The sequence below is a fragment of the Pagrus major genome, chromosome 17, assembly GCF_040436345.1.
Source record: "Pagrus major chromosome 17, Pma_NU_1.0".
In the NCBI taxonomy this organism is placed as follows: domain Eukaryota; kingdom Metazoa; phylum Chordata; class Actinopteri; order Spariformes; family Sparidae; genus Pagrus; species Pagrus major.
The window spans coordinates 6,074,150-6,098,560 of NC_133231.1; the positions used below are offsets into that span (position 1 = coordinate 6,074,150).

Below are 24,411 nucleotides of genomic sequence, written 5' to 3' on the forward strand. Positions count from 1 at the left end.
ACTCACTCAAACTCCTGATTTTTGGACTGTGTAAAAAGATAATCTCAACTCAAAGGTCCACTTACTAGTTTTCTCAAGGCTTTCATCCACTTCTCACTGTCTTCATCAGAGGCTGGAGGTGTCTCCGGCATCCACCTTGTTCTAAATGATCATCACAGATAATAGTTTTATAGAGACATGAGTATTCTGTGCTTCATCCACAGATTTGTTCTTCACAAGCTGAAGTCTCACTGATCATTTGAAAATCCCAAATTTGTACATGGTGGATGCGCACTACTAAACCACAATATCAGCTATATCAGAGACCTGCCCTGTGTCTGCAGGTTTACACCTGTATTATTCCAGTTTATATTGTGCTTCCTGGTTGGATAGATGTGTACACTAAAAACAAAGTGACACAGGAAACCAGGACAAGAGCTCATATTCTGCCATCATGTCACAGATAGATGGCAGTTGTGTTTTTTTTAGAACAGGTTTTGTTGGCCAGATGCATGCAGTCACATCAGATAAAGACACTCACCCACACTGACACCACTCCAACCAGCCACTCAAATCACTGCGTGCTGTAAATGATTGTTTACTGGGTGGATCTTTGACTAGAATACAACTGTGAGACACAGAACTGGGCGGTGACTGAAACATGATCCCGATCTGCATTTCTATCACAGCTACACACATCTGTATCTCACATGAACTTTGGAGCTGCACAGACACACTCTGCTGCTCACTTTGCAAAAAGTCCTGAAACTCTCTCTCTCTCTCAGTTGTGCACAGCAGGCATGGCAGAGCCCAGCGGGATCCTGATAAAAGGCGGTAAAGTCGTGAATGAAGACGTCTCCGTGGTCGCTGACGTCTACATCGAAGATGGTAAAATAATCGAGGTTGGACGGAACCTGCAGATCCCCGCGGGAGTGCGAGTCATTGACGCCACCGACAAACTGGTGATGCCGGGAGGCATCGACACGCACACGCACATGGAGCTGGCGTTCATGGGCACCAAGAGTGTGGACGACTTCTATATCGGCACCAAGGTGAAGAATATGCTTTAAATACACTGCAGCAGGCAGGAACCCACGAGCTTCTGACGCGTTCAAGTGCGTCAAGTTAGAGTCAGGCGATCAGGAGAGTAACGGGAGTGAAGTCATGCCTTCACAGTAAGGCACTGTAATGTATTCACTGCCTTTAAATACACATTTTATTTTACCATTTTATTTCATGGAATGTAAGTTTTCTTTATTTTAAGTTACAAAGGCCTTATAATAATAATAATAATAATAATAATAGCAGTGGTACAGTTTAGTCTCATAAGCATCATATTGTGTCACACCAGATGGAAGAAGAACCCAAATCTGTCAGTTTCCCTTAAAAGTAGCAGGTCTACTGTTTAGAAATACTACAAGTAAAATTCAAAGTTTTCCCCGCGTGGAAGTAAAAAAGTATGAGCATCAAAATAAAGCCTACCAGAAGTAATCATTATGCAAAATGCCCCATTTCTGTATTTGTAGTATGTCATATTTATTATGTGAGTGGATTATAATTATTGATGCATTTATGTGTTCATGACTTTAATTATTGCAGGTTAGGTTAGAGCTCATTTTAATAACTTGTCTGTATGGCTGGGTCACCTGTGAATTTCCCCGCACGGATAAGTGAAGTCTTATTTCTTCTAAAGCTGTAATATAACAATATAATATACGTGTTGAAATTTCTTATTATCAATCTGAATCTGAAAATTACCTAGCAACTAATGGAGAATGCTAGTTCACATCCTGGGCATGGCCGAGGTGCCCTTGAGCAAGGCACCGACCCCTAACACTGCTCGTTGGGCGCCGTGCATGTGGCAGCCCCTTCACTCATCTCCTCTATACACTGTGTGAGTGTGTGTGCATGTGTGTGTAATGTGAGTGAAAAAAAGAGAATTTCCCCATTGTGGGATTAGAAGGGATTTTAAAAAAAATAAATAAATACATTTTTAAAAAAACTAAAGTCATCAAATGAATATAGTTGCATCTGAATGGAAGAGTAGTATGAAGTAGAAGAAAATAGAAAATGCAATAGTGCAAGTACCTCAAAATGGTACTGAAGTACAGTAATTGAGTAAATGTACCTAGGTACTTTCTACCACTAGACCGCACTCACTCACTTATAGATAAAATTAACTTAGATTTCTAAGAATTTGCTGCATTACTCGTTTGTTCCCGTGTCAATCAAGCTGTTAAATAAGGTCAGATAAGTTCAGGTGACTTGCGTTTGCTTGTTTTGTATAGGTTGGTAATTTTCCTACTACATATGTGCATATCTATTGTATGTGATTGTGTGTAATTTTATGTTCTGTGTTACTTATGGCTGCAGCATGGGCGAATGGCCCAGAACAAATTTCCCACATTGTGGGACAATAAAGTTAATCTTGAATCTTGAATCTTGAATCTTGAATGTCCAATTTCCTGTCAATGGTGGTAAACATCTGTGTGACATTTACAGATGCATAGGTGTTTTATTTTAGATTAGTTTGTGGTATTTGTATTTGTGAATATCTTTATATTATTTTATTTCTAAGCAGCAAAAACCGATATTTAGTTATACATATGTTGGTGTTTTATTTTGAAGGTTGTGACCAGAAGTGTCTTTTCAACTTGTCTGACTTAACTGACTTACATTTTTGGCAAAGGACACTGCACACATTTTATCTAGAGTGTGGAGATATTTTTTCTCACATTAACACAACAGAGTTACTTACCACAGAGTTAGTCAGCTATCCTCATGTTTTTTCGTTGTTTTGTCCACTTCTTGTACAGTACAGTTTCACAGGCAGCTGTACAAGTGAGTTTGAATAATTCAAATACCAATTAGCAGCTTGTGTCAGCTTTGTTAGAAGTATGACAATCACAAGTTTGTATAATTGAGGTGTCAGGGTGACATGAAGCAGCTCACAGAGGAACAGAGAGGCCGGAGAGTCGCTGTCTGAATGCATCTGTCACAACACGGCAAAATGCTGTGATGTGGTGAAGAGGAACACGTTTAGCAGTCACAGCAAATTCTTACCAGTGATTACCAAACAACACCAGAAACTGTAACTGTGTGTTTCCTGTTTCCAGTACAAGATTCATATACTGGATACTGTATGTGTTCTTGTTATTTTGTCCACCATAATGAACTGTGTAATGTTGTCAGTCGGTGGTTCTCAAATGTTTCATGCCAAGGATCTCTTAACTGACACAAGTTAGACCAAGAACCCCAGTTTGATAAGATTATAGTTTTATTACAAAAAGTGTATGAAACTCCTGACCACAATAGTCATATGTTCTGTTATTGTGTTACTTATGGATACAATTATAGTGACAATGAATGATCACTTACGATGGCAGTGATGCCTGAAGTCATTTCTACAGTAAAAACAGAAATTTGCAAATGATTTCTGTCCTGTTCACTGATGTGAATCTGATCAGGGGTCAGTGTTACACAATGGCTATATGGCTTGACTGCACTCACTGATATGTAGGTCTGCAAAACAGATAATTGTGTGGTTGACACTGGTACTGAGTCATCTGTTTTACACTGTGCTGATACAGGTGCCACAAGTTACTGCAATATGTTAAGTAACGTGAGGGATCATAAATGATTTTTGTTGATTATCATTAATGATTATTTAGAATAAGAACATTTTAAACATCAGTGGATTGGCAACATTTGGAAGTTAATGTTTAACTCACATCCATATGGTTATGTGTGTGTTTCATCAGGCCGCTGTAGCAGGAGGGACCACAATGATCCTGGACTTTGTCATCCCCCAAAAAGGAAAATCTCTACTGGAGGCCTACGACTGTTGGCGTAAGACTGCTGACGCCAAGGTTTGCTGCGACTACTCGCTGCATGTCGCCGTCACGTGGTGGAGTGACAAGGTGAATGAGGCGATCGATGTTAATAAATACAGGAATAGTGTTAAATTACAAGTTTGTAACATCCAAATAAACTGAAATGGCAGAAAACAGACGTTTCTGTTTATAACAAAACTGCCAAACAGCATTTGTACTTGTTGTGTTGAAGGCACCAGTTTGTCACAACCCCCTCATCAAGGTTATTCAGAGCCATCCCTCCATGTATTTTTCTTGTCCAGGTCAAAGAAGAGATGCAGACACTGACCAAAGAGAAAGGAGTCAATTCCTTCAAGATGTTCATGGCGTATAAAGATGTGTTCATGCTGGAGGACTCTGAGCTTTATGCTGCCTTCTCACAGTGTAAGGAGATCGGAGCTATAGCTCAGGTGCATGCTGAGAATGGAGACCTAATTGCAGAGGTTAGTATGAGCAACTGTGATAACTTACTTATTAACTAGAGAGAATGAATGGAAATAGGAGTTGCTTGTATTGAATAGCTGCTTTGAATTGTTTTTTTCCCATTTTTGTTATAATCCTGAAGCTATACTGACTTCCTGCTGCAGAATGTTATTTATAGTGCAAACAATTTGTAAGACATGATTGCATAATTAACAAATACTCTATAATACTACAGTTACATTCACCTATAATAGTACCATAGTACCAATACCAACAATACTCAAATCTGAACAAAGTCAGTCCTAACCGTCCAGTAAGTGGAGAAGCACACATGCTGCAGTCCTCTTTATCAAAAAGGTTTGGGTTGGACCAGGTCAAGCAAATAATGACCACGTGTAAACACACCACAGTCCAGAAACAATTATGGGTTAATGTTTCACCGTGTTGGAAGCTTAGTGTTTTTAAATGAAAAGACCGCACCCTGTCATAGAGGAGCAGACATTGTGGCAGTCATTGTGATAGAAAGGTCTATAGAGTTCAGTTATAGCAAAGACAAAATAACATTATAAAATTTAAGAATTTCTGAAAATTCTGAATGCAGGGACTTTTTTGATTTTTTTTAAGACTGTCTGTAGTGGCAATGAGAGCAACTGTTTAGGAAAGCTACGTTATGAGATACCAAAAGCATTGTTTTGTTCTGCAACAAACTTTTAAACTGAAGAATTTAGGACGGGCACAAAAACAGGTTTACATCCCCTGAGATAATTTGATATATCAAATCACCAAAGACACCAGTGTAATTAGAAACATTAATAACACCTGTTTCATTTAGAAAGGTGCTGGTTCAATGACCCTTGTATTGCCATAATTATTGATATTAGTTGCACCTGTATAATTCTGCTCTGAGTAAAAATTCAAAATTCATTTTCTATTTTCAAGGCATATTTTTCCAACTGCCATGACAATAGTTCACCACTAGGAAGCAGCAAATGCCAAAAATGTGAAACATGGGACTGGTGGTGGGGAACACATGATTAATGCTGACATTCACCACACACCAATGAGTTAAAGGTGTTATAAGCATACATTCGATTGCTAACACAAATGTTCTGATTGGGATCCTTCAGGCCCTCTGTGACAGCTCAAAAAACATACGTAACAGTGTACTTTTTTTTTTAACTAATGGCATATTTCAGAAGTCTGCTACATAAATGATGCATGCATTCTGTTTAGGTTCAGAGACCTCAGGTGTAAAATATGGTCATATACATTAGATCTGAATATTCTCTATGTACGTGATTGCTGCTGCTCTGTTTAACAGAGTATCTTGGGTCTAACTGACTAAAAACCTGAGTAACAGCTCTATCTAGAAGAACACACTTATATGTAATACTGTACAGTATATTTAACATTTGTACATGTTAACATGTATGTGAATGACTTTTTGGCAAACCAAATGAATATATAGGCTGTTTCTTCATGCACCTATAGTGTAGAAAACATTAAACACTCCCTTATTTGTTATATAATATATAATATAAATGCTTTATTGTCATTTCTGTATTTTGTCACTTTCATCAAAAGTGCAAATCCCAGTTTTTGGAAAATTGAGGGGTCACCACTTTAAAGGAATAGTTCACTCAAAAATGAAAATTCAGTCATTATCTACTCACCATGGTGCACAAAACATTCTTCTGCACAGAAAAACAGCATTGCAGCGTTCTCCTGCATATCCAGAGAGTAGATGGGGACTTGTAATGGATATCACAGTATCAAATGGTTCGATACAGCTCGTCCAGTGTAAAAGTCTCCGGAAGCCCCAAGATCCCAGACTGATTTGAAGAGATTTTATTTACACCATTTATAAGATTAAATCTTCACTGTAGCTGCTAAGATAAAAGTGTGCACCCATTTTGAAGTGGGTGCACAAGCTCAACCACAAAAAATGTTTGATTTTGCAGTTATTTTCATTTTTACATACAGCACTGAGGTCTGCAGTAGCTCAGAGAATGGAGATAAAGCCAGTTAAAACAAAACACCAGGGTTAATGTCTTTTAAAGCACTGTTAAAGCACTTTGTTCATGTTTCCACATGCTCCTTGCAATAAGCTTAGTAATAGCTGTATTAGTTATAGTCTGATCCCATTCTGCTTGGACAGATACTGTTATTGTTTTTTTCCCCATCTCCTTTAATCTTCATTCTGCCTTGTTGTCCTCTTCCCTACTGGGACTCAACAGGGGGCTAAGAAGATGCTGTCTATGGGCATCACAGGGCCGGAGGGCCATGAGATGTGTCGGCCAGAGGAGGTGGAGGCAGAGGCCACCCAGCGGGCCATCACCATCGCCCACGCTGTCAACTGCCCGCTGTATGTGGTCCATGTCATGAGCAAGTCTGCTGCCAAGGTGGTGTCTAATGCACGCAGAGATGGTGAGTGCAGGCTTGCTGCCACCTGCTGTTGGAATAGGGTAAGGTTGTGAGATGATGGCCCTGCATGGCCGTTATAATATGCAACATTTCCGCACTAAAATGTCTAGGCCTTTGTTATATATATTGTTGAGTTGTGTACTTACATTACACTGAATGTTTAAAATAATGTTTAAACTCAAAACAATGTGTCATTTTATGTTGCAATGACAACAACTCCCATAATCCCACATTACTTCACTGTTTTGATTTAGAGACCCCTGTCATCAGAAATTACATACTTTGCTTTTATATATCAGTGATCATATTTGGTCTTGATATGCAATGCTTTTTTTTTGTAATGCTTTAAAAAGATTTTAAAAACATTTTTAATCATTTTTTTTAAATAATTCAATGTTTCCCCTTGATGTCTCGTCTTGTCATGGTAGAAAAGCCTCTGAAACACTGCTAAATATCTCTACCCAAGGTTCACTTTCGGAGCTAATCCTGAAGTTTCAGCAGCAGGCTGCTCAGCATCATGTCATCATCAAAAGTCTAAAGAGAAATTTATGACAACTTGAACTCTCTAGGCCGTGTGGTGTTTGGGGAGCCCATTGCAGCTGGATTGGGCACCGACGGTACTCACTACTGGCACAAAGACTGGGCCCATGCTGCCTCCTTTGTCATGGGACCTCCCCTCAGACCTGACCCCAGCACCCCTGGGTACCTCATGGACCTACTGGCCAAGTAGGTGGAACTGGAAGTGTAGCAACCAGTAATGTCCTACCAATAATTCATCACAGATTATAAAAAAAATCTCATGGAAGTGCCAGCAAGATTTATATTTTATATGGTTTATATAAGTGTGCTTTTTTTATTTCAGATTTTTGTTTTGGAGCATAGAAGGGTGACAGAGCAACTTTTATTTGTTTATTCCAGTATCTATTCTGTCATTCATCCATACGTTTATTTATTTATCCATCAACTATGCTAGTGATGATCTCAGCGTGACGGGGACGGACAACTGCACCTTTTCTGTGTGCCAGAAGGCTCTCGGCAAGGACAACTTCACCCAGATCCCCAACGGAGTGAACGGAGTGGAGGACAGGATGTCCGTCATCTGGGAGAAAGGAGTGGTACGTCCTAATGATACGAATTCAGTTCATCGGACGTTGTTCAACACTGAGACTTAAGTCTGAAACAGCAGAGGTGTGAGCTGCTAGCAGCAGCTATTATGCATCTTCCTGTCATTATCCATTTAATCAAACAGTTTGCAGTGATGATGTAGTGGGCAGAATGACGACGAGGCAAATTAGATTGTGCTTTTTTTTTAATTAAAAGGCTCTATTTGCACATATCTTACGTCAGTAATACTTCTTACCATGGTGCATAGTCAAGGCTGACTCATCGTGTATGGAGGCCAAATTATGGGTGGATATGCATCATTCAGGCACACTATCACTTAAAAGGGGCCCCTGTGATGATATTATATAGATTTGTCATGCCCTGGGGCCCTGTATATGCCTCTAGAATGGCCAGGGGTCCATTGTACATTTTTTAATCTGTTTAATTCAATTCAAATAGCTTTATTGACATAACAAACCACTGTATTTATTGCCAAAGCAAGCAGTCAGGTATTAAAAAGTTAAATATTAATTAGAAAACATACCATAGCAAGTAACTGCAGATGAGCACTCTGAAGTAATAATCTATAATGATTATATAATAATCTATAAAAATACAAATTAATCCCTCGTGGGCCAAGCACATACATACATTCTGTTGTATGCTAAGCTAAACAATGTACACTCTTTTGAATGTATAAACTCTAATTATTCTACCCTTTTCAAATTAATTTTAGCTGAATTACAAGTATTTCTGCTTTTCTACAATACAAACAGAAAAGCCAGTAAACTCTGGGAGCTGCAGATTGCTGCAGAGAGCAGACGTTGCATTTTCTCACAGTTGTTGTGAAGACAGTGTTTCAGCCCGGCTGCCCCAAGGCCACGGAAAAGATTTACCACATGCAACAGTGCTTACACATCACACATTAGATGGTTCTTTGGCAGAAATTAGTTGCCTGCTGCACAGTTAAGCACTGACCTTTGGTCTGCTAATTCTGTATTTTGTTGTCATCTACTGTGGCCCCTTACTCACAGCGGCTGCTTTGTGCGTTTCCTCCCCTCAGCACAGCGGCAAAATGGACGAGAATCGATTTGTAGCTGTCACGAGCAGCAACGCAGCAAAAATCTTCAACTTCTACCCGCAGAAAGGCCGTATCGCCAGGAACTCGGATGCTGATGTGGTTATATGGGACCCCAAGATGACAAGGTGAGGACCCGACTGCGGCCATTCAGCAGTATGGGAAAAAGATTTTGAAACAGGGCAGGAAAAGAAAGCTCTTTGACTCTGTGTGTTTCTACAGTTTCAAATCTGCACATTCAAAAATGTTTCTTTGTATTAAGCTAAAGGAAAATGTCACCCAAAAATTACATTTCAGTTTTTACCTACACACCCGAATGCGGATGGAGAGTTGGGTGAAGTTTCGTACTCCAAAAAACATTTCTGGAGCTTCACAGCAAAAAAGTGTTGCAGCATTCTCTTAAACAACTGAAGTAACACGCCGTTAACTTGCATGCCGACCTGGTGCTCCCACTTCGTCGGGCATCAGCGGTGTAAATAATGTTTTGGGTTTTTTCATTTTAAAACAATTTCCCATGTACTTGTTGTTTTGTGGACCTTTCCATCTGCACGGGGATGAGTAGATAGAAGACTGAATTTTATATATTTTTGAGTGAACTTTTCCCTTAAACATTTCCGCCATTGCTATCAGCAGCTTCAACTGCAGGTGGTGCTGCTAAAACATTGGGCAAACTTGAAAGCACGTCTTCAGGGTGTCAGCATTCCGGTGAATGAGATAAGGTTCATAAAGTTCAGCAGTAAAGCATGCAGGGTATAGAGACAGGCAACTAAAAAGAGAAGTGTTGCATCTTTCATCTTGTGCCACCGTACCACACACACACACACACGCACACACTAACCTAACACATAAGCTGATTACGTCTGTGCACTATCCAGAAGTCAGAGTCTGTCATCACTTATCTACAGCTGCAAATTAAAGCATAACACCATTTACATATGAATCACATTCATCAGACCTTAAAAAAGACTGCTGGAGTGATTAATCTTTTTACCATGTTTGGTTATTTTTTAGGAAGGGTTTTAACACACTTACATAAGCTAGATGCGCGCAGCATCAGTGGGACAATGCTGATGGGTCATGGTAAGGATCTTAAAGATGACGAATATTTCACGTAGGAGCTAAACCAATTTTTATAGCACAGAACACAGAGTATGAAGGCTATTTTCAGTAACCGGCTCAGATGTATATAAAAACTGATCATGTGATTGTTTCTTTCTTTAATCCTAAGAAAGTCCCAGATATGAAGCAGAGGACAATCTGATGTTCTGTGCACAGATGCAGGCGCAGAGGACAGTTTGCATTCCAGTAGCTTGCGTACTGTAGCACACTGAGGCTTATATAACCCAGAGTTGCACAGCACTGCTCTGTTTGCTGGAGAATCTGGGCTGAGCCCCTCAGGGCAGTCACTAACTGCTGATGTGAATTGGAGAAGAACACATTACACTCCAGTGTAATTTGATGTAAATGAATTCACTGGTAACATCAGAAAAGCTTGTGTGAGACCTCTCACTTCTCAACGTGGAGGAGTTTACAGTGTTTGGATGCTCTCAGGCCTGTCAGCCTCGGACATCACCTGTTTGTTTCACTGTTTGTGTGTGATCTGTCTTTACCATGTGTTCATGTCTGCCGATGTTACAATGCCTTTCAAGCATGAGAGCGCTTCATGTTTGATTGCCGCAGCCGTGAATTCATCTGTGAAACTGTGTAATTAATTGCCCTCAGCGCAAGTGTCACTTCATAACATCCGGGACCGGGGGCCACAAACAGTTGCATAACCAAAAACGCCTCGGAAGCTCAGTCAATTGCCTTGTGTCTCATAATTAGGCTACTTGAATAATGAGGACACATCTAGTTTTTGTCAGTGCACACTAGGCATGGTGTCTGGCTTTACAAATCAACAGGGAATGAGCATGTGTGAATGGAGGGAAAGAGGCCTCACAACAAAAAGAAAAATACATTCAGTGTGTTTCATGGAACTGATTGAGTCCAACTTATTTCACTGTTGATGAAGTCTTTTTTTACTCAGATATGATTTATTTGTTAGACATTATCAATCATTACTGTGCAGGGAGTGATTATTTTACTATGAACTGTTGCAATTGACTTTTTCTCCAACAATTTAATATTTTGTAGAAAGTCCTCCAAGTACCCTCATGAGAATGTGCTTGATATTGAATTAACATACTCGTGCTACTACTATCAGTTACTTCATGTAATGCTGGAAGTACACATGTTCTTTACTTAAAGGTCTAGTGTGTAGGATTTAGTGATATTTAGGGGCAGAAAATGGAATATAATAGTCATAATAATTATGACTGAAACTAAGAATTGTTGTGTTTTTATAACTTCATGAGCCTTTTTTTTTTTATCTATAAAGAGATTGGGTCCTCTTCCACTGAGTCCGCCATGTCGCAGCACCATGTTTCAGACGAACCAAACACTGGCTCTAGAGGGGGTCTTTCTCGCTTTTCACGAAGACAAAACTTGACAACAACTTTTGATTGGGCACTGTATAGGAGGGGTGAGATGGTGAGATGAGGGGTGTTCATTTGGTTGCAATCTGCAACCACACAACTAGATGCCAGTTGCTGCACACTGGTCCTTTAAAGCAACATAATGTAGAAATTGGCATTTTGTGCAATTTGGCGCCCCCAACAGTGTCTCAGTGCAACACCACTGTTGTAAATACAAATCCCAGGTCTGTAACAGTTTGTCGGACGTAGTGTAGGTACTAACTACAAACAAAACTCATTACGCCATTACAATGTTATGTCTTGAAAACTTTGTGACTAACAAGACTGTGTCTTGAAGTAAACATGTGTGTAACACTGTGATCCTACCCTCTCACTTTACCTCTCACAAGGGATGGAGGCGTGGAGTGACTGAGACAGAGAAACCATTCACCCTGTTCGTAACACACTGTACCATCAAAATGATTTTGATCTTTTATGTGAAAGAGGTCGTTTGTAGTGAGGAACCCACAGAGAATTATTACCTAACTCTGCACTAAATATATTGTTTGTGCCCTTAATTTGATTATTTTGGTTTTAAAGTCCAGTACTTCACAGTTTTGGTTCACTCTCGCCGCTTTTACAGATGTTTTTGACTAGTGCATGCACTGTATACTACCTGCCCAGCACCAGACAGACAAAGTTAGCAACAAGCTAGTTAACATTTTGCACCATCTTGCAGCTGAAAAGCCAAATCCCTTTTTTGAGTAGATGGTGGTGACCAAAACTTGAGCTAAAAGGAGAGTAACTATATCCAAATAAATGGTAATGTTGCTCTGTATCTGCCGGATGTGTGTAACCATTTGCTAACATGTTTTCCATATCATCTTAAATGGTGTCATAGGTCAGTGTTGTGCTCACAGCTTTTTCCTCTGCTGCCAAGAATCTGTTGTCACAGGACTAAGTCAAAGTAATGGTGAGGGGGTCTGACTGTATGTACAGTACAGTATATTGTGTGGTAGCTAGTTCACTATGCATTTTACAAGCTCGTCACATGTCTTGCATGTTCATGCTTACAATTCAAGATAACTTCAAACCATAGCTGTCAGACAGATGTAGTGGAGTAAAAAGCACAATATTTCCCTGTGAAATGTACATTTAGTATGAGTGCTTTTAGGTAAGTCATTTTAAGTATTTTAATCATTGTTGCAAATTAACTCTAATTCAGCACTGCTAAATTTGTTTGGGTGGTCCATGTCTTGTGTCTCTTCACCAAAGCTCATTCTTATGCAACATCCCACGCCAGCTTTTTGAGAAATGAGTACATCACATGAGAAAAAAGTTGTAAATAATACATTATATTATTTTGCTTATTGCTGCAAAGTAAGTCAGCTGCAGTAACGCGATGCTTCTGTGTGAGTACATGTTGCCCTGATTCAATCAGTTTCAGAATTTACGCAGAAGGTCTACATTCTTCTTTTTCAGCATGGCATTCAGAAAGCATACAGAGATTACCACGCTCAGTTCTAATCGCTGTTTTCAAACCTTACTTTGTATCTCTGGTCTTTATAGGAAGATCTCAGCCAAGACCCACCACCAGGCTGTGGACTACAACATCTTCGAGGGCATGGAGTGCCACGGCGTCCCTGTCATCACCATCTCCAGAGGCAAAGTGGTTTATGAGAAAGGGCAGCTGACAGTGTCACCAGGACATGGCAAATTCATCCACAGAAAACCCTTCTCTGAATTTGTTTACAAACGAATCAGGCAAAGGGAGCAGGTCAGTCAAGCACCACAAGTTTCATCACGAGAAGAAACACCACAGTTAGTAAAATTAGTAATAAAAGAAAACACCAAACACTCGTATCCTTAAACCCTGTCCTCCAAGTCTGTGTCTGAAATCACTCCTTAGTTGATATTTGTTTTGCTTTCAGCCATTTTATTTGAGTGACAAAACTCAACTGATTTTTCAGGGGAAAAGAAAGCCAATGAAACAATATGTAGTGTCATTAGCATGTGTAATACGTACTCATATAAGTATTTATTAAAGTGGCTAGTCTATATTTTTATAATAGAAATGGATCAGATGACTTTCTGTAATGTGAAATGAGTCACTTGTAGTGACAAACCTACAAAGAACTCACCTAACTCTAGATTTTCTCTCAGCTCTACAGTGTTTTAGCCTCTTTCAGCATGTTGTTTTGGTTCTCTCTCACCACTGTCATAGGATCATTTTCAGCCCCAACAGACAGCTGTTTTTAGTGAAATAGCTCTTAAAGCTCAAGTTTAGCTGGTGAACATAATGAAGCATTAGCCACTAAGGAGCCACATATTTTCCTCAGGAGGTGGTGGAGACCAAAAACAGAGCTCAAAAAATTGAAAAGTGAAAATTGGACTCACTTTTGCCAGGAGGCCAGAAACAGTTTATCTGATATTGCTGTGTAGGTGTTGTTCCCAGAACATCTTCATTAATGTTGTTTCAGGACCATCATTGCAACTGACTAAACTTGTTGTTTGAGTGATTACTTTTACTTTAACTTCACTTGTTATGTTATATGTGATAGTTGAAGTTTAGGCAACAAAAATACTTGGTTAGGTTTAGGAAAATATGGTTTGGGTTAAAATCCACCTTTTCACAACATTAACCACGTGTTAGACAGGATTAACTTTTCCTGTGTGTATTTTTCCCCAAGTCGCCAACTTTTGACATTACAAAAACATGATTGGTCAGTTGTAACGATGGTTACCGTACAGACATGAGGGTGGAATCAAACTTCCCATCTAACTCTATTTTCTATAATTTTAAGAGAATTCTGAATAAATCAATGAGGGAGATTTCAACACATGTTCATGAGGCACCTTTCTGAAATTCAGATTTATGTTGAATTTAGCACAGCTTGATCCTGATGAGGTACTGCACACAAAGGTCACTTAACCTTTCCTTCTGCTTTGTATTTTGCCTGCAGGTGGGGAAACCGACAGCTGTGATCAGAAAGCCCTATGAAGGCAAAGTCATTTCTGTGTGAACAACTGACTGAGAACATGAAAGGCACTTTGAATCTCCAGCTGTGCGTCTCCAGTAAAAAACAGGAGCTACCAAAACAGCTTAATGTCACTAATAAAGCTACTCTGACTAATTCCTACACTTCTAACATGTGATTGAGCTAATAGTGGTTGTGTTGATCTTTCAGTCAACTCTGATTAACACTTAGGTCAATGTTCTGTTGGCAGATAATACTACCTCTGTTATATTTGTTGTGTGACGTTTCCAGGTCAGTTCTGCTCAGTACACAGGTCAGTAGAAGCCACTGTGCTGCTGAAAATTACATTTGCTCCAACATACATTATGCAATCAAGTAATTCGCTGTGGAGCATAACAGAATAAGACTTACTCATTTCATGGTTATAAATGGTAAAATAAAACTGTTTCGTGGATTAAAAAAAATATGTTATAATCATAAAAGAGACCCTTTCCTCACGTTTGTATTTGCGCATATTAATGTTTCAATTGCTAGAAAAATGTTTTTAAAACTGGCTTCAGTTGTGAATGTACCTGATCCGTCTCTTACTGAGCATTTTTTCGTTTTCACCCCTTTTCACTAAATGTTTGTTGCCATTGGTAACAAGACTGATGTTTCTCACCCAAAAGCATCCTTCCCTTTGAAGAAAATGTTCATTAAAATGCACTGACACGCGTGAAAGTATTAAGATTTACTTTGTTGACCCAGATTGACTCTGCATTTGCATATTCAGCAGGATGGCACATTATCATATGCACACCATCTATGCCCATGTATGGGCTGCATTCCTTCTTTGCCGTGGAAAAAAGGTCTGCGGCTGTCATCGAGCATCATGTGGCAGCTTCCTATTGGGCTGGCATGCTGGCGTGGTATTATGCCACAGGGCTAGTTGAGACATAATGTGAGCTTATCAGGTTGCCACACGGGTCAGTGGCAGCATGTGAGTCACATAAGGCCTACTCATCCTTGAGCTGTACCACTTCCTTCCTCTTTCCTCAGACAGAGGAAGGGATGGTGTGGGAACTGTACAGTCGAGACCGAGTATCTCTGAGGACGGTGAGTTGTGCCCTTAGTGGAGAATTGGAGTTCATATAAGTGATTTAAAAGCAAACCCTGAGAGGTTTTTAATGCTGATTCAACTTTTGAATTGAATGAAAGATTCATTAACATAATTTCACTAATGTAACTGAAAGTACATTTTTTAAAGTCAAGGCCAACAATTTGAGCAGAGTTGGAAAACCTCATTTAAACTGGAAGTAGGTCATTGCCTTTTTTAAATTTGTTCACATATAAGAGTGCACTATTGTATTTTGTACTTTTACATTATAAAGTAATGTTTTCGTACAGATTATACAAATGGTCTAGTCCGCTTATTAAGAGAAATTTGAGGTTCCTTTCCAATGACAACAGGAAGAGTCAGAAGGCTCTGATTGCTGGCCCTCAGCCTGAAAAGTACTTTGTCATATACGTACAGTATTACACTTTTTGGGAACATGTCACCAATCAAACACATGGCATCGCTCATGGTCTAACTGCATGAAGTCTTGGTGACAAATTGTATAATGGATTTGTGCAAACAGTGGAGACATTGTAATCTATAGAGCACAATAACACCAGTAACAATGCAAAAAAACATTTGCCCTGGTGCTTGCTGGACAATATTATAATATTTGAGATAAATTAAAGGTGCTATTTGTAAGATTTTGAGTCTTATTCCCAACTCGTCAAATACTGACGAGGAGGTAGGACGGGTCGGCCACCGTCCCAATGCGTCTAATGTGTATTTGACGAGTCGGTAAACCCAAGATGTCAGATACTACAACAACAGGATCATAGGGCTTTCCCTTTCTTTTTCTGTTTCCCTTTTTGTGCATTGATCTGCTTACCTGAACGGCTGATCAGGGTAATTTCTCCCACAGCCAATTCTACATGGTCAATCAGACAAAATGCCTCCGACAAAAGGTCCTCAAGTGCCAATGGTGCGGGACATATGCTCCCGAAAACAATCCCGACAATGGCCGACAGTCGACCATCGTATTAAGCTGAATAAACTGTTAAGTCACACCGAAGACTAATGACTGAGTTCAAAACCAGCTGTTATCCATGTTTACATTATTGTGAGAAAAAAACAACCCCGACTTTTCTAAAAAATGTATTAAAGACACCAGGTTTCCATCATATATGTTTTATGCAAACTATTTTAAAAAGAACGATCTCGGGAGAGTTTTAACTCTCAAACAATGCATGCTGGGAAGTCCGCTAATAAGCTGAACATGTTTCCGTAGAAACTTATTTTAATGAGTTCATTGAACACTGTAGCGTAAATTCATCCGTTTGCTAAAAATGTTCTGAAAAATAGCTTGCACCAAGGAATGTTAACTAACAAATGAGAATGAATGCTTTGCTCCATCAGCACTTGCAGCTGTAACTGGCTGCCACTGATTCTGGCGTGAAACCCAGGTCCTAACATGTAAAGTCACCTATACTAAGGCTATTGGATAATAGATGTGATTAGCATATTGTATACTGATATGTGCATAATATTACGTATCTATATGGTAATCATCTACTTTAATCACATTCAATCTCCCCATTACACCGCCTTAAATTGCATATGTTGAAGAAGTGTTTTTTTTCATCTGAAATTACATAACATAATATTACACCCTTGTCTGAAGTAGTCTAAAAGTAAAAAACAGAAATTTTAAACTAAGAAGAAATAACAATCAAAAATTGAAAATCTCCAATTGATGGAATTTTTTGAATGAACGGCAGCCATGTTATTGAGGTAAGTTAATGGAAAACTGATGTGAAGGAACTGAAATAAGAGGAAGTGAACAGAAGAAGAGTAAGAAAAGCAGAACCACAAGGTTTGAGAAGCACTTCTAACACCTGCGAGATGTTAATGAACAGTGACAGTGCGTAAGTGGAAAGAGGACAGCGCTGTTCACTGCACATGTAGGGGACATCTGTCTCAGATTATGTAAGCGAATATTGCTGTTATACTCGGCAGGGGAGCATTACACATGGAGGTAAAATACAGAAGTCTGCCTCTGTATTGTAGATTATTAAAAGCTGTTTGATGCTCTGACAAATACTGTGGAGTGTTTCAAAATAATAGGCTCCACTGGTGCCATCATGAATCCATAATTGTAAAGTCAAATCTGAGGTACACAGTAAAATGAAACAAACAAGGAGTTTGTTTGTTTTTTCAAAGCCTTCAAGAAGCCCTGAACTGTTTTGGGATTTAATATATTGTTGGTAAATTTGATTAGTGTCTAACCTATTCTAAATATAAATGTGATATATCCTGTTACTCATGGATTATGCTCACAGTTTGGGGTAGATTCATCAAAGAATACCGTCATCTGCCTTGTTACATAATGAACATGATGTAATATGCATGTAATGTCTTTGACAAGTAGAATTACATTTCTAGTTGCTTATTGCCCACTGAAGCTAATCTGGCTTGAGTTAGAAGCTCTTGATTTATGGTCTGTAACTGGCTGGATATTGTCATTGTTAAAGTGTTCAGTCTACTGAACCAGTCACCATGGTTGCCATTAGTGTCAATTGGCACATTGACCTGTTTTATAATCCGTTATCTCTTATAGCATGCTGAATGACAATGACACAGTAAGGTGGAGACAAGAAAGAGGGCACAGTGTTTGAGCAGTGCTTTTATTGTCAGAAAGTATCCTGTGTAATATAATATAGAAAAAATATCTATACATGTAGTTATAAAACATAATTTGCTAAATCACTAGCAGATTGCTACACAATCACAACAAGAGTTTTAAGGTATTGGGAATCAGTCTTCAGTTTCAATTTAAATCTGTCCTAGTCTATGATTTAGCGTTATATTTGTTCAGTTTGCAAAATCTCGTCTCTATAATCCAGTGTGGAAAGCACAGTGAAGTGTGTAAAGGTTTCTGTTTTAAAAGAAGAAAAAGGCTCTGTATTCTGTGTGATATATATTTGATTTCCATCACAAGCACAGATCAGTGTGAGCTTCAAAGCTTTGTGCTCCTGAGACTTGCCTACAACTTGTCTTTTTTTAGAGTTAAGAACAAGCTCCAGATGAATAAAAGAGGTCTGCAGGTTCTCAGACTGTACGCTCAAGAAGGTTACAGTAGAGTCCATGGCAAATCAGCATAAAAAATGGTATCATCAGCATAAAAAATGGACATTGCAATGTTCAGTTAAGAAAATAAATAATGTTTATGTACAGAATAAATAGAAGAGCGCATATTATTGATCCAGTAGGGAAATTTTTATCACCTATGGACTTGATTTGAAACCATCTCAGAATCAAACAGAATATTATCCTCACCATGATCAAATCAGATTTCTTTTTCCACAACAGCAGTTTCAGCAGTTATTGGACCAGGTCTGAAGCAGCTGAAGCACATTATTTACCTCCAGTGAGGCTCCCAGCAGGGAGGTGAACAGTGATGACATAACAGCTTATGCTGCGTTCAGGACAACTCGGAATTTAAACATTTCTGACCTCCTACTACAAGAAAAGCACAACAGAATACCAATCAAATCAAATCAGTTTCTATTCGTCCACTCAGTGCAAATCCATCTACCCCAAGTTCAGATAGCAGTGGCTGTCTGACATCCAACAGCTCTCATGTGGAGAGGGGCAGGTCGTATTTGTAGACAACAGTATTAATGGAACGGAACTTGAACATAAGATACATTTTCAAGTACAAAAGTGCTGTAAAATAAAATGTATAATGGCGTCTGTTAACTCATATGTAGTTTTTGCCCCTATTTTGCTTATATATGCAATGAAGCTGCACTGCTGAGTGCACACTTGCCAAAGAGACATCATTTTGTTGCAGTCGTCTAAGTATTTTTGTTAACTTTTGGTGTTGTGCAGCCTGAACGCTTGGAAGTTGGAAGTTGGAAATTTCAACCAGGCAATTCTGACCTCCCACTTTGACTGGAACTGCAGCATTAGATATCAGCTGATAGTTGTATAGGTTACAAGCATCAGAACCTTTGTGCAATGAAACACACAGCTTCATTCACTGTCCTCACTAGGAAACTTTCTTATGTTTTCCAGATGTTTTCTTATTCAGAGAACAAAAAAATCTAAGCAGCAGAAGAATATCTTCCTCACACGCTACTGTCTGGATTCTCTTTGGGCCTGAAGAGCAGAGGGCACCAGAAATGTGGCTGAAAAGAGAGGACAAAATTTCACCCTTATGCATCATACACACAGATTTCTGAACCTCACTAGCTATACGCAGTAATGCATACCTTAAAATAGAACGAAGTGAGGTGGCACATCCTCCTTTTTAATCTCTTCCTCAGGATTTTGGCGTGCAGGTACTCCACTCTCTCCTCCGCAGCGGTGGAGAAGAATCGCTCGCATACCATCAGCCTGAGCTGGGACACTTTGGAGGCCATCAGAGCCATGATGAGCAGGGTGAGCAGGATGGCAGCCAGAGGAACGACAGAGCCGGAGAACAGCAGCTTGGGTTTAGGAAGACACTGCTTCTCAAACAGGGTCACAGAGTAGGAAAAGTCTCCTTGGTGGTTTTCCTCAACAAATGATATACCTATTAAAGTTGCAAATCTCTGAGAAGACACATGAGGATGTATTTTAGTGGTTGTCTGAGTGGAAGAAATGCTGTAAATGCAGAAAGGTATAAACGTATTGTACTTACTTCGATGCTTATTAACAATGGGACATGGAATGGTTCCAGCTCTGATAACTTTTTTGTTACAGTATCAACAAAATAGTACAATAAGGCATCCACAGTTATAAAAAAAACCCACGCTAAAAAATGGGAGAATATTGGAACACCAAATTTCAGTATCGCCTTCCCCTCTTTGGTGGTCGGACGGGCGGAGGGGATGGCGGTGTACATCTTCTCCTCCTCTGGTGTGAGGGGGAGCACGTGGGGCCGCCCTTCTGCCTTACGCTTCTCGTCGAAATGAACAAATTTGCTGCTGATGAACCTGTTTTGGTATTTCATGTCAGAGCGGAATTTCTTTATGTGCAGCGCTATGAACATCATGAGTACGAGGAGGCTGATGGCGGGAAGCATCCTTTTGCTCACAGAGGACACTGTGTTCATAACGTACTGCACATACTCCACAGTTTCATTCAGATGCTGCTCTGCTTCCCTGAGTGTCACGCTAAATTGTTCTGATTCCAGTCTGGGTAAAACCTCGAGTTTGGAGTCAAGGTTAAAAACCCCAAGGTCTGTAATCCCCTTGAGCATGTTTCCGATCCACTTCAGAATCTTCACATAGTTACTGAACGGAGCACTGATGGCTGCTTTCTTGGCCTTCAGGTTGCAGATCATACTCCCCACCAGGCCTGAGAGGTTTTCCAAGGTGTTGCGGATATTTCTGAGAACCACTAAACTTGTCCCGGCGGTCAGGAGCAGGTTCCGACTCTTCTTCATGAAAATAGAGATCACAAATAGAGTCCCTAGGCACCTTACTTTCTTTGATAGGAAGAGGGCAACTATCAGCAGTGTCCCAAAGCAGCCTGCAATACCTCCAGCCACTGCTAGCCCATAGCTCAGGGTGAAGAGGAGGTACAGGAGGAGCAGAGAGCTGAGGAGGAGGCTGGAGAAGCTACAGGTGAGGAGGAGGATGAGAGTTCTTTGAAAGCCATCCCTTTTGCCAGTTATGAAAACATCCACGGCAAGATGAGCGATATCCTTCAGGCGCTGTTGTACTGAGAGTAGCATCCTTGATATATGAACGTGAGGCGAATCAACGCTGCCATGTAGAATCTGTCATGTGTTCTTTTGCATGTGCGTTCAACCTCCTTAAATACAGCTGAAACAGGAACTCCTCTGTCCCCTCAAACCTCAGTCATTCGTCAGTCATCCCTTTTTTCAGCCAAATGCAGAAGCACACAGGGACTAACAGAAGCTTAATTTAGACGGTTGTTTGAGAACAGAAAAGTGCAAAGCTGTGTGCTTATTCACATTATTTGGTGTATATACCCAAAGACATTTCATCTACATCAAACCTGATCCAAGCTCTGAAATACCTTTTAAAAGGAGTAGGTGACAGCAGACTCCTTGTCACAGTAATAAGGAAAAGTAAGGGTTATGATTTGTCATGGTATAATAGTATGGTCATATTGTAGAGTTATTGAATTGTACTATAAGATTGAATTCATGGAAAGATATCTGCTTTTGAAGAAATCCGTTTGGCAGTTTCATAAGGGAAAATAATAACTTGATACTGATAACAGGGTCTTGGCAGCTTCAATCTGAAAATCTGCTCGTGAAGTGTCTCAGTTTGTAGGTCAGTTTGTATAGAGACGCCTGTGAAACTGTCACAGACAGTAACTTAAACAAACTCAGTGAAAGGCTGTTTAGTTTCAATGTAGAGTTCAAACAGCTTCATATTTTCAGTCCTGTATGTCGAACACTGACGGTCTCTTGCCTGCTGCCAGGATCCAAGGATGACGATGAGGGTCAGTCCACCACTTTGATCCAGACTGAAATATCTCAACATCCATGCCATGAAATGTGCATGTCCCTTACTGGATGAAATGTAATCACTTTGGTTATGCCCTGAATTTTGATCTAGTGCCAAAGTCTAAAATAGTCCAATATTTTGGTTTACACCCAAATTTCCGCATATCTAATGACACTCCAGTCAGCCTCAGCTGTGCCTTGTGTTAAGAGCTAATTAGCAAATGCTATCATGCTAACACACTTAATTAAGATACGAAAATTTTACACATTATAGACCTATCAGCTAACCATCAGCATTTTAGCATGCTGCTTTTAGACCCCTGTGCCTTCGTACAGCCTCACAGATGGCTGTAGACTCTTAGGCTTGTTATTTTAATGTTTGTCATGCAGTGATTATAATTTCAATCAATAAGTTAATTTAAAAAATGGCCTTACTTAGGAGTAATCACAAGTTCTTCTGGATGGACACAAAATCATTTTAAGTAGCCTAATGAAGTTAAATTGTAACTAGCTCAGCTCATTAGCTACAGTACAGTCTTGTATATTGTTTAAAAATGTAAGGCAAAAGGTAGCTCAGCTACTCACTAACACTGACTGCATCCATTTCATTTGAATTGTGAAATGCTATATTCATTATCTGATAAATGGAGCGACCAGACATTTGCATCTGAGCTTCATTAATCAAAGTGATTCATTATTCTCTGATAACTCTTTGCATTTTCCATTAAAGCACTTCAGTTTACTCATTATTATTTATGTTCACACTTCAAGCAACAAAGTTACAAAACAGCCAAGCATGACTAGCTAGATTGTCCCCAGGTTGCAGCTTAAAGTTGAGGCCAGCTCAACTGTGATTGTAGCATGTCGCACCTGTGTCGGCGAGTGTTGAGGGTCAGTTTTTTGCTTCATATAGCCTGTAGTCTGAACCTTGATGATGTTATCAGGGTAATCTTGGTGTAACAAAGTATGGCAGGGAGTTTGAAAGATATGGGCATTCACCCGGCAGGGGACAGAAGATACTACTGGTTACATCGTGGGAATTTTAGGATCCAGTGATTTTGGACCTGATCTGGAAACCAATAGTGAGGATTTCTCAGCCTCTGCTCAGCGCCCCTTTAATAGTTACTTCTTACGTACTTTCTATAGAAACATGTTACAATATTGTGTGTTAGTGTATCTTATCATCACCCAACACTTGGCATCAGTGTAATATCAATTTTTTATTTTTAATTTGAAAAATAACTTACATAAATCTCTGTACTCAACCATACTTAACCAAGACATAGCCTTGGCATTAACACATTGCACCAAAAAGAGAAAATTAAAAGGCATTCAAAAGGATAAATAACATATGTCTTTGTCATCATGTGAGGCATTTTTCCTGTTCCAAAAGAGTTCATCAATCTATTCATGGTAGCTTGTTTATTCAAATTCTGACATCTAAAGTTATGTACAATGAAAATTAAAATGAAAATATATACTGTAGCTTGTTACAGCGACCAGGTTTTCTTGGACATTAAAACATATTATCATCATATGGAAAAGGAATAATGCCTCAGTTCAATTTCATCCAGACATACTGCAACTATAAGATTCATATACTTCCCAGACATGAGAAGTATTTGTAATTACTAAAAATAGAAAATAAAAAATAAACTGGTCTTGGCTTTTAAATAAAACTAACAAAAATATAGTAAATTAATTTCATTTTCATTAAAACAAGAAAAAAACATTTTCTGTGGCAATATCCCTTATTTGAACTTGTGATTAGCTCATCCTCACAAACAGTGCCTGTAAAATTGAACCACAGCAACACACATCTCTTGCATGTTTGCTGCCTCTTGATTAGGTATAGACCTCTTGCTGTACCAATACAGATTATTTTTGCATGTTCGTCAACAATACTGAAATAAAATACACTTGCAATCACAACTGTTTCGTCAACCTCCATTAAATATAAAATATTTTCCTTGTCACTTTTTTTTCTCAAAAACCTGAAAGAAAATATGACCTTGGGGGTGGAATGTTTTTGTTAAAACTTCAATAACTGGTCGTGGAAGACCAAGAACTAATTTTGCTGTAGAGCTCAATTTAAGGTGAGGGAGAAAAGTAATGAAGTTGACATGCACTGTACAAGAAACTGCAAAAATTCCAAATATCATCTTTATCAAAACATGCTGAGTTACTGTAAGGTGTGCCCAAGCCATGTTGCAGAAAATCCTTTTCAACATGCTTGTTAAACAAATCAAATCTAAAATAAAATACATACTGAAACAATACAGAACTGTAAAATAACCAACAGTCCTAAAATCTGGACAATATCAGGGGACTGAACAATGGTAGCAATGAATAGTACAATGAGAAGTACCCTGGGACAAGGAAGAAAAAGAGAAACATGTACAATTTGCACATAATGTTTATCTTTATAAGGCGTGAGCCTTTTACAATGAAATAAATAACTTACATTTATTTTCATTATCACTTTTTGTCACATAAACATTTTCTGTTAAATAACTCCAAAAGTTTTCTTTAAGTTTCCCTTATCTGTATGTCTGCAAAACACAGACTCATGAATGGTCTAAAGAATGATAAACAATG

The 24,411-nt window shown here is 39.2% G+C and overlaps 2 protein-coding genes across 2 annotated transcripts; one reads left to right on the forward strand and one right to left on the reverse strand.

The window, feature by feature from the left end:
* Nucleotides 1-699: 699 nt before the first annotated feature.
* Nucleotides 700-14,475, forward strand: dpys (dihydropyrimidinase). Its single transcript, XM_073484966.1, has 9 exons — nucleotides 700-1,031; nucleotides 3,741-3,899; nucleotides 4,115-4,294; nucleotides 6,512-6,701; nucleotides 7,268-7,424; nucleotides 7,672-7,813; nucleotides 8,866-9,008; nucleotides 12,903-13,110; nucleotides 14,297-14,475. Exons 1-9 carry the CDS (start codon nucleotides 780-782, stop codon nucleotides 14,354-14,356), a joined length of 1,491 nt encoding a protein of 496 aa, XP_073341067.1. The 5' UTR covers nucleotides 700-779; the 3' UTR covers nucleotides 14,357-14,475.
* Nucleotides 14,476-19,477: 5,002 nt separating this feature from the next.
* On the reverse strand, nucleotides 19,478-21,069 carry LOC141012035 (dendritic cell-specific transmembrane protein). The gene is made up of 3 exons (XM_073485417.1): nucleotides 20,032-21,069; nucleotides 19,622-19,942; nucleotides 19,478-19,537 (listed from the first exon to the last, which is right to left on the reverse strand). Exons 1-3 carry the CDS (start codon nucleotides 21,067-21,069, stop codon nucleotides 19,478-19,480), a joined length of 1,419 nt encoding a protein of 472 aa, XP_073341518.1.
* Nucleotides 21,070-24,411: the final 3,342 nt, after the last annotated feature.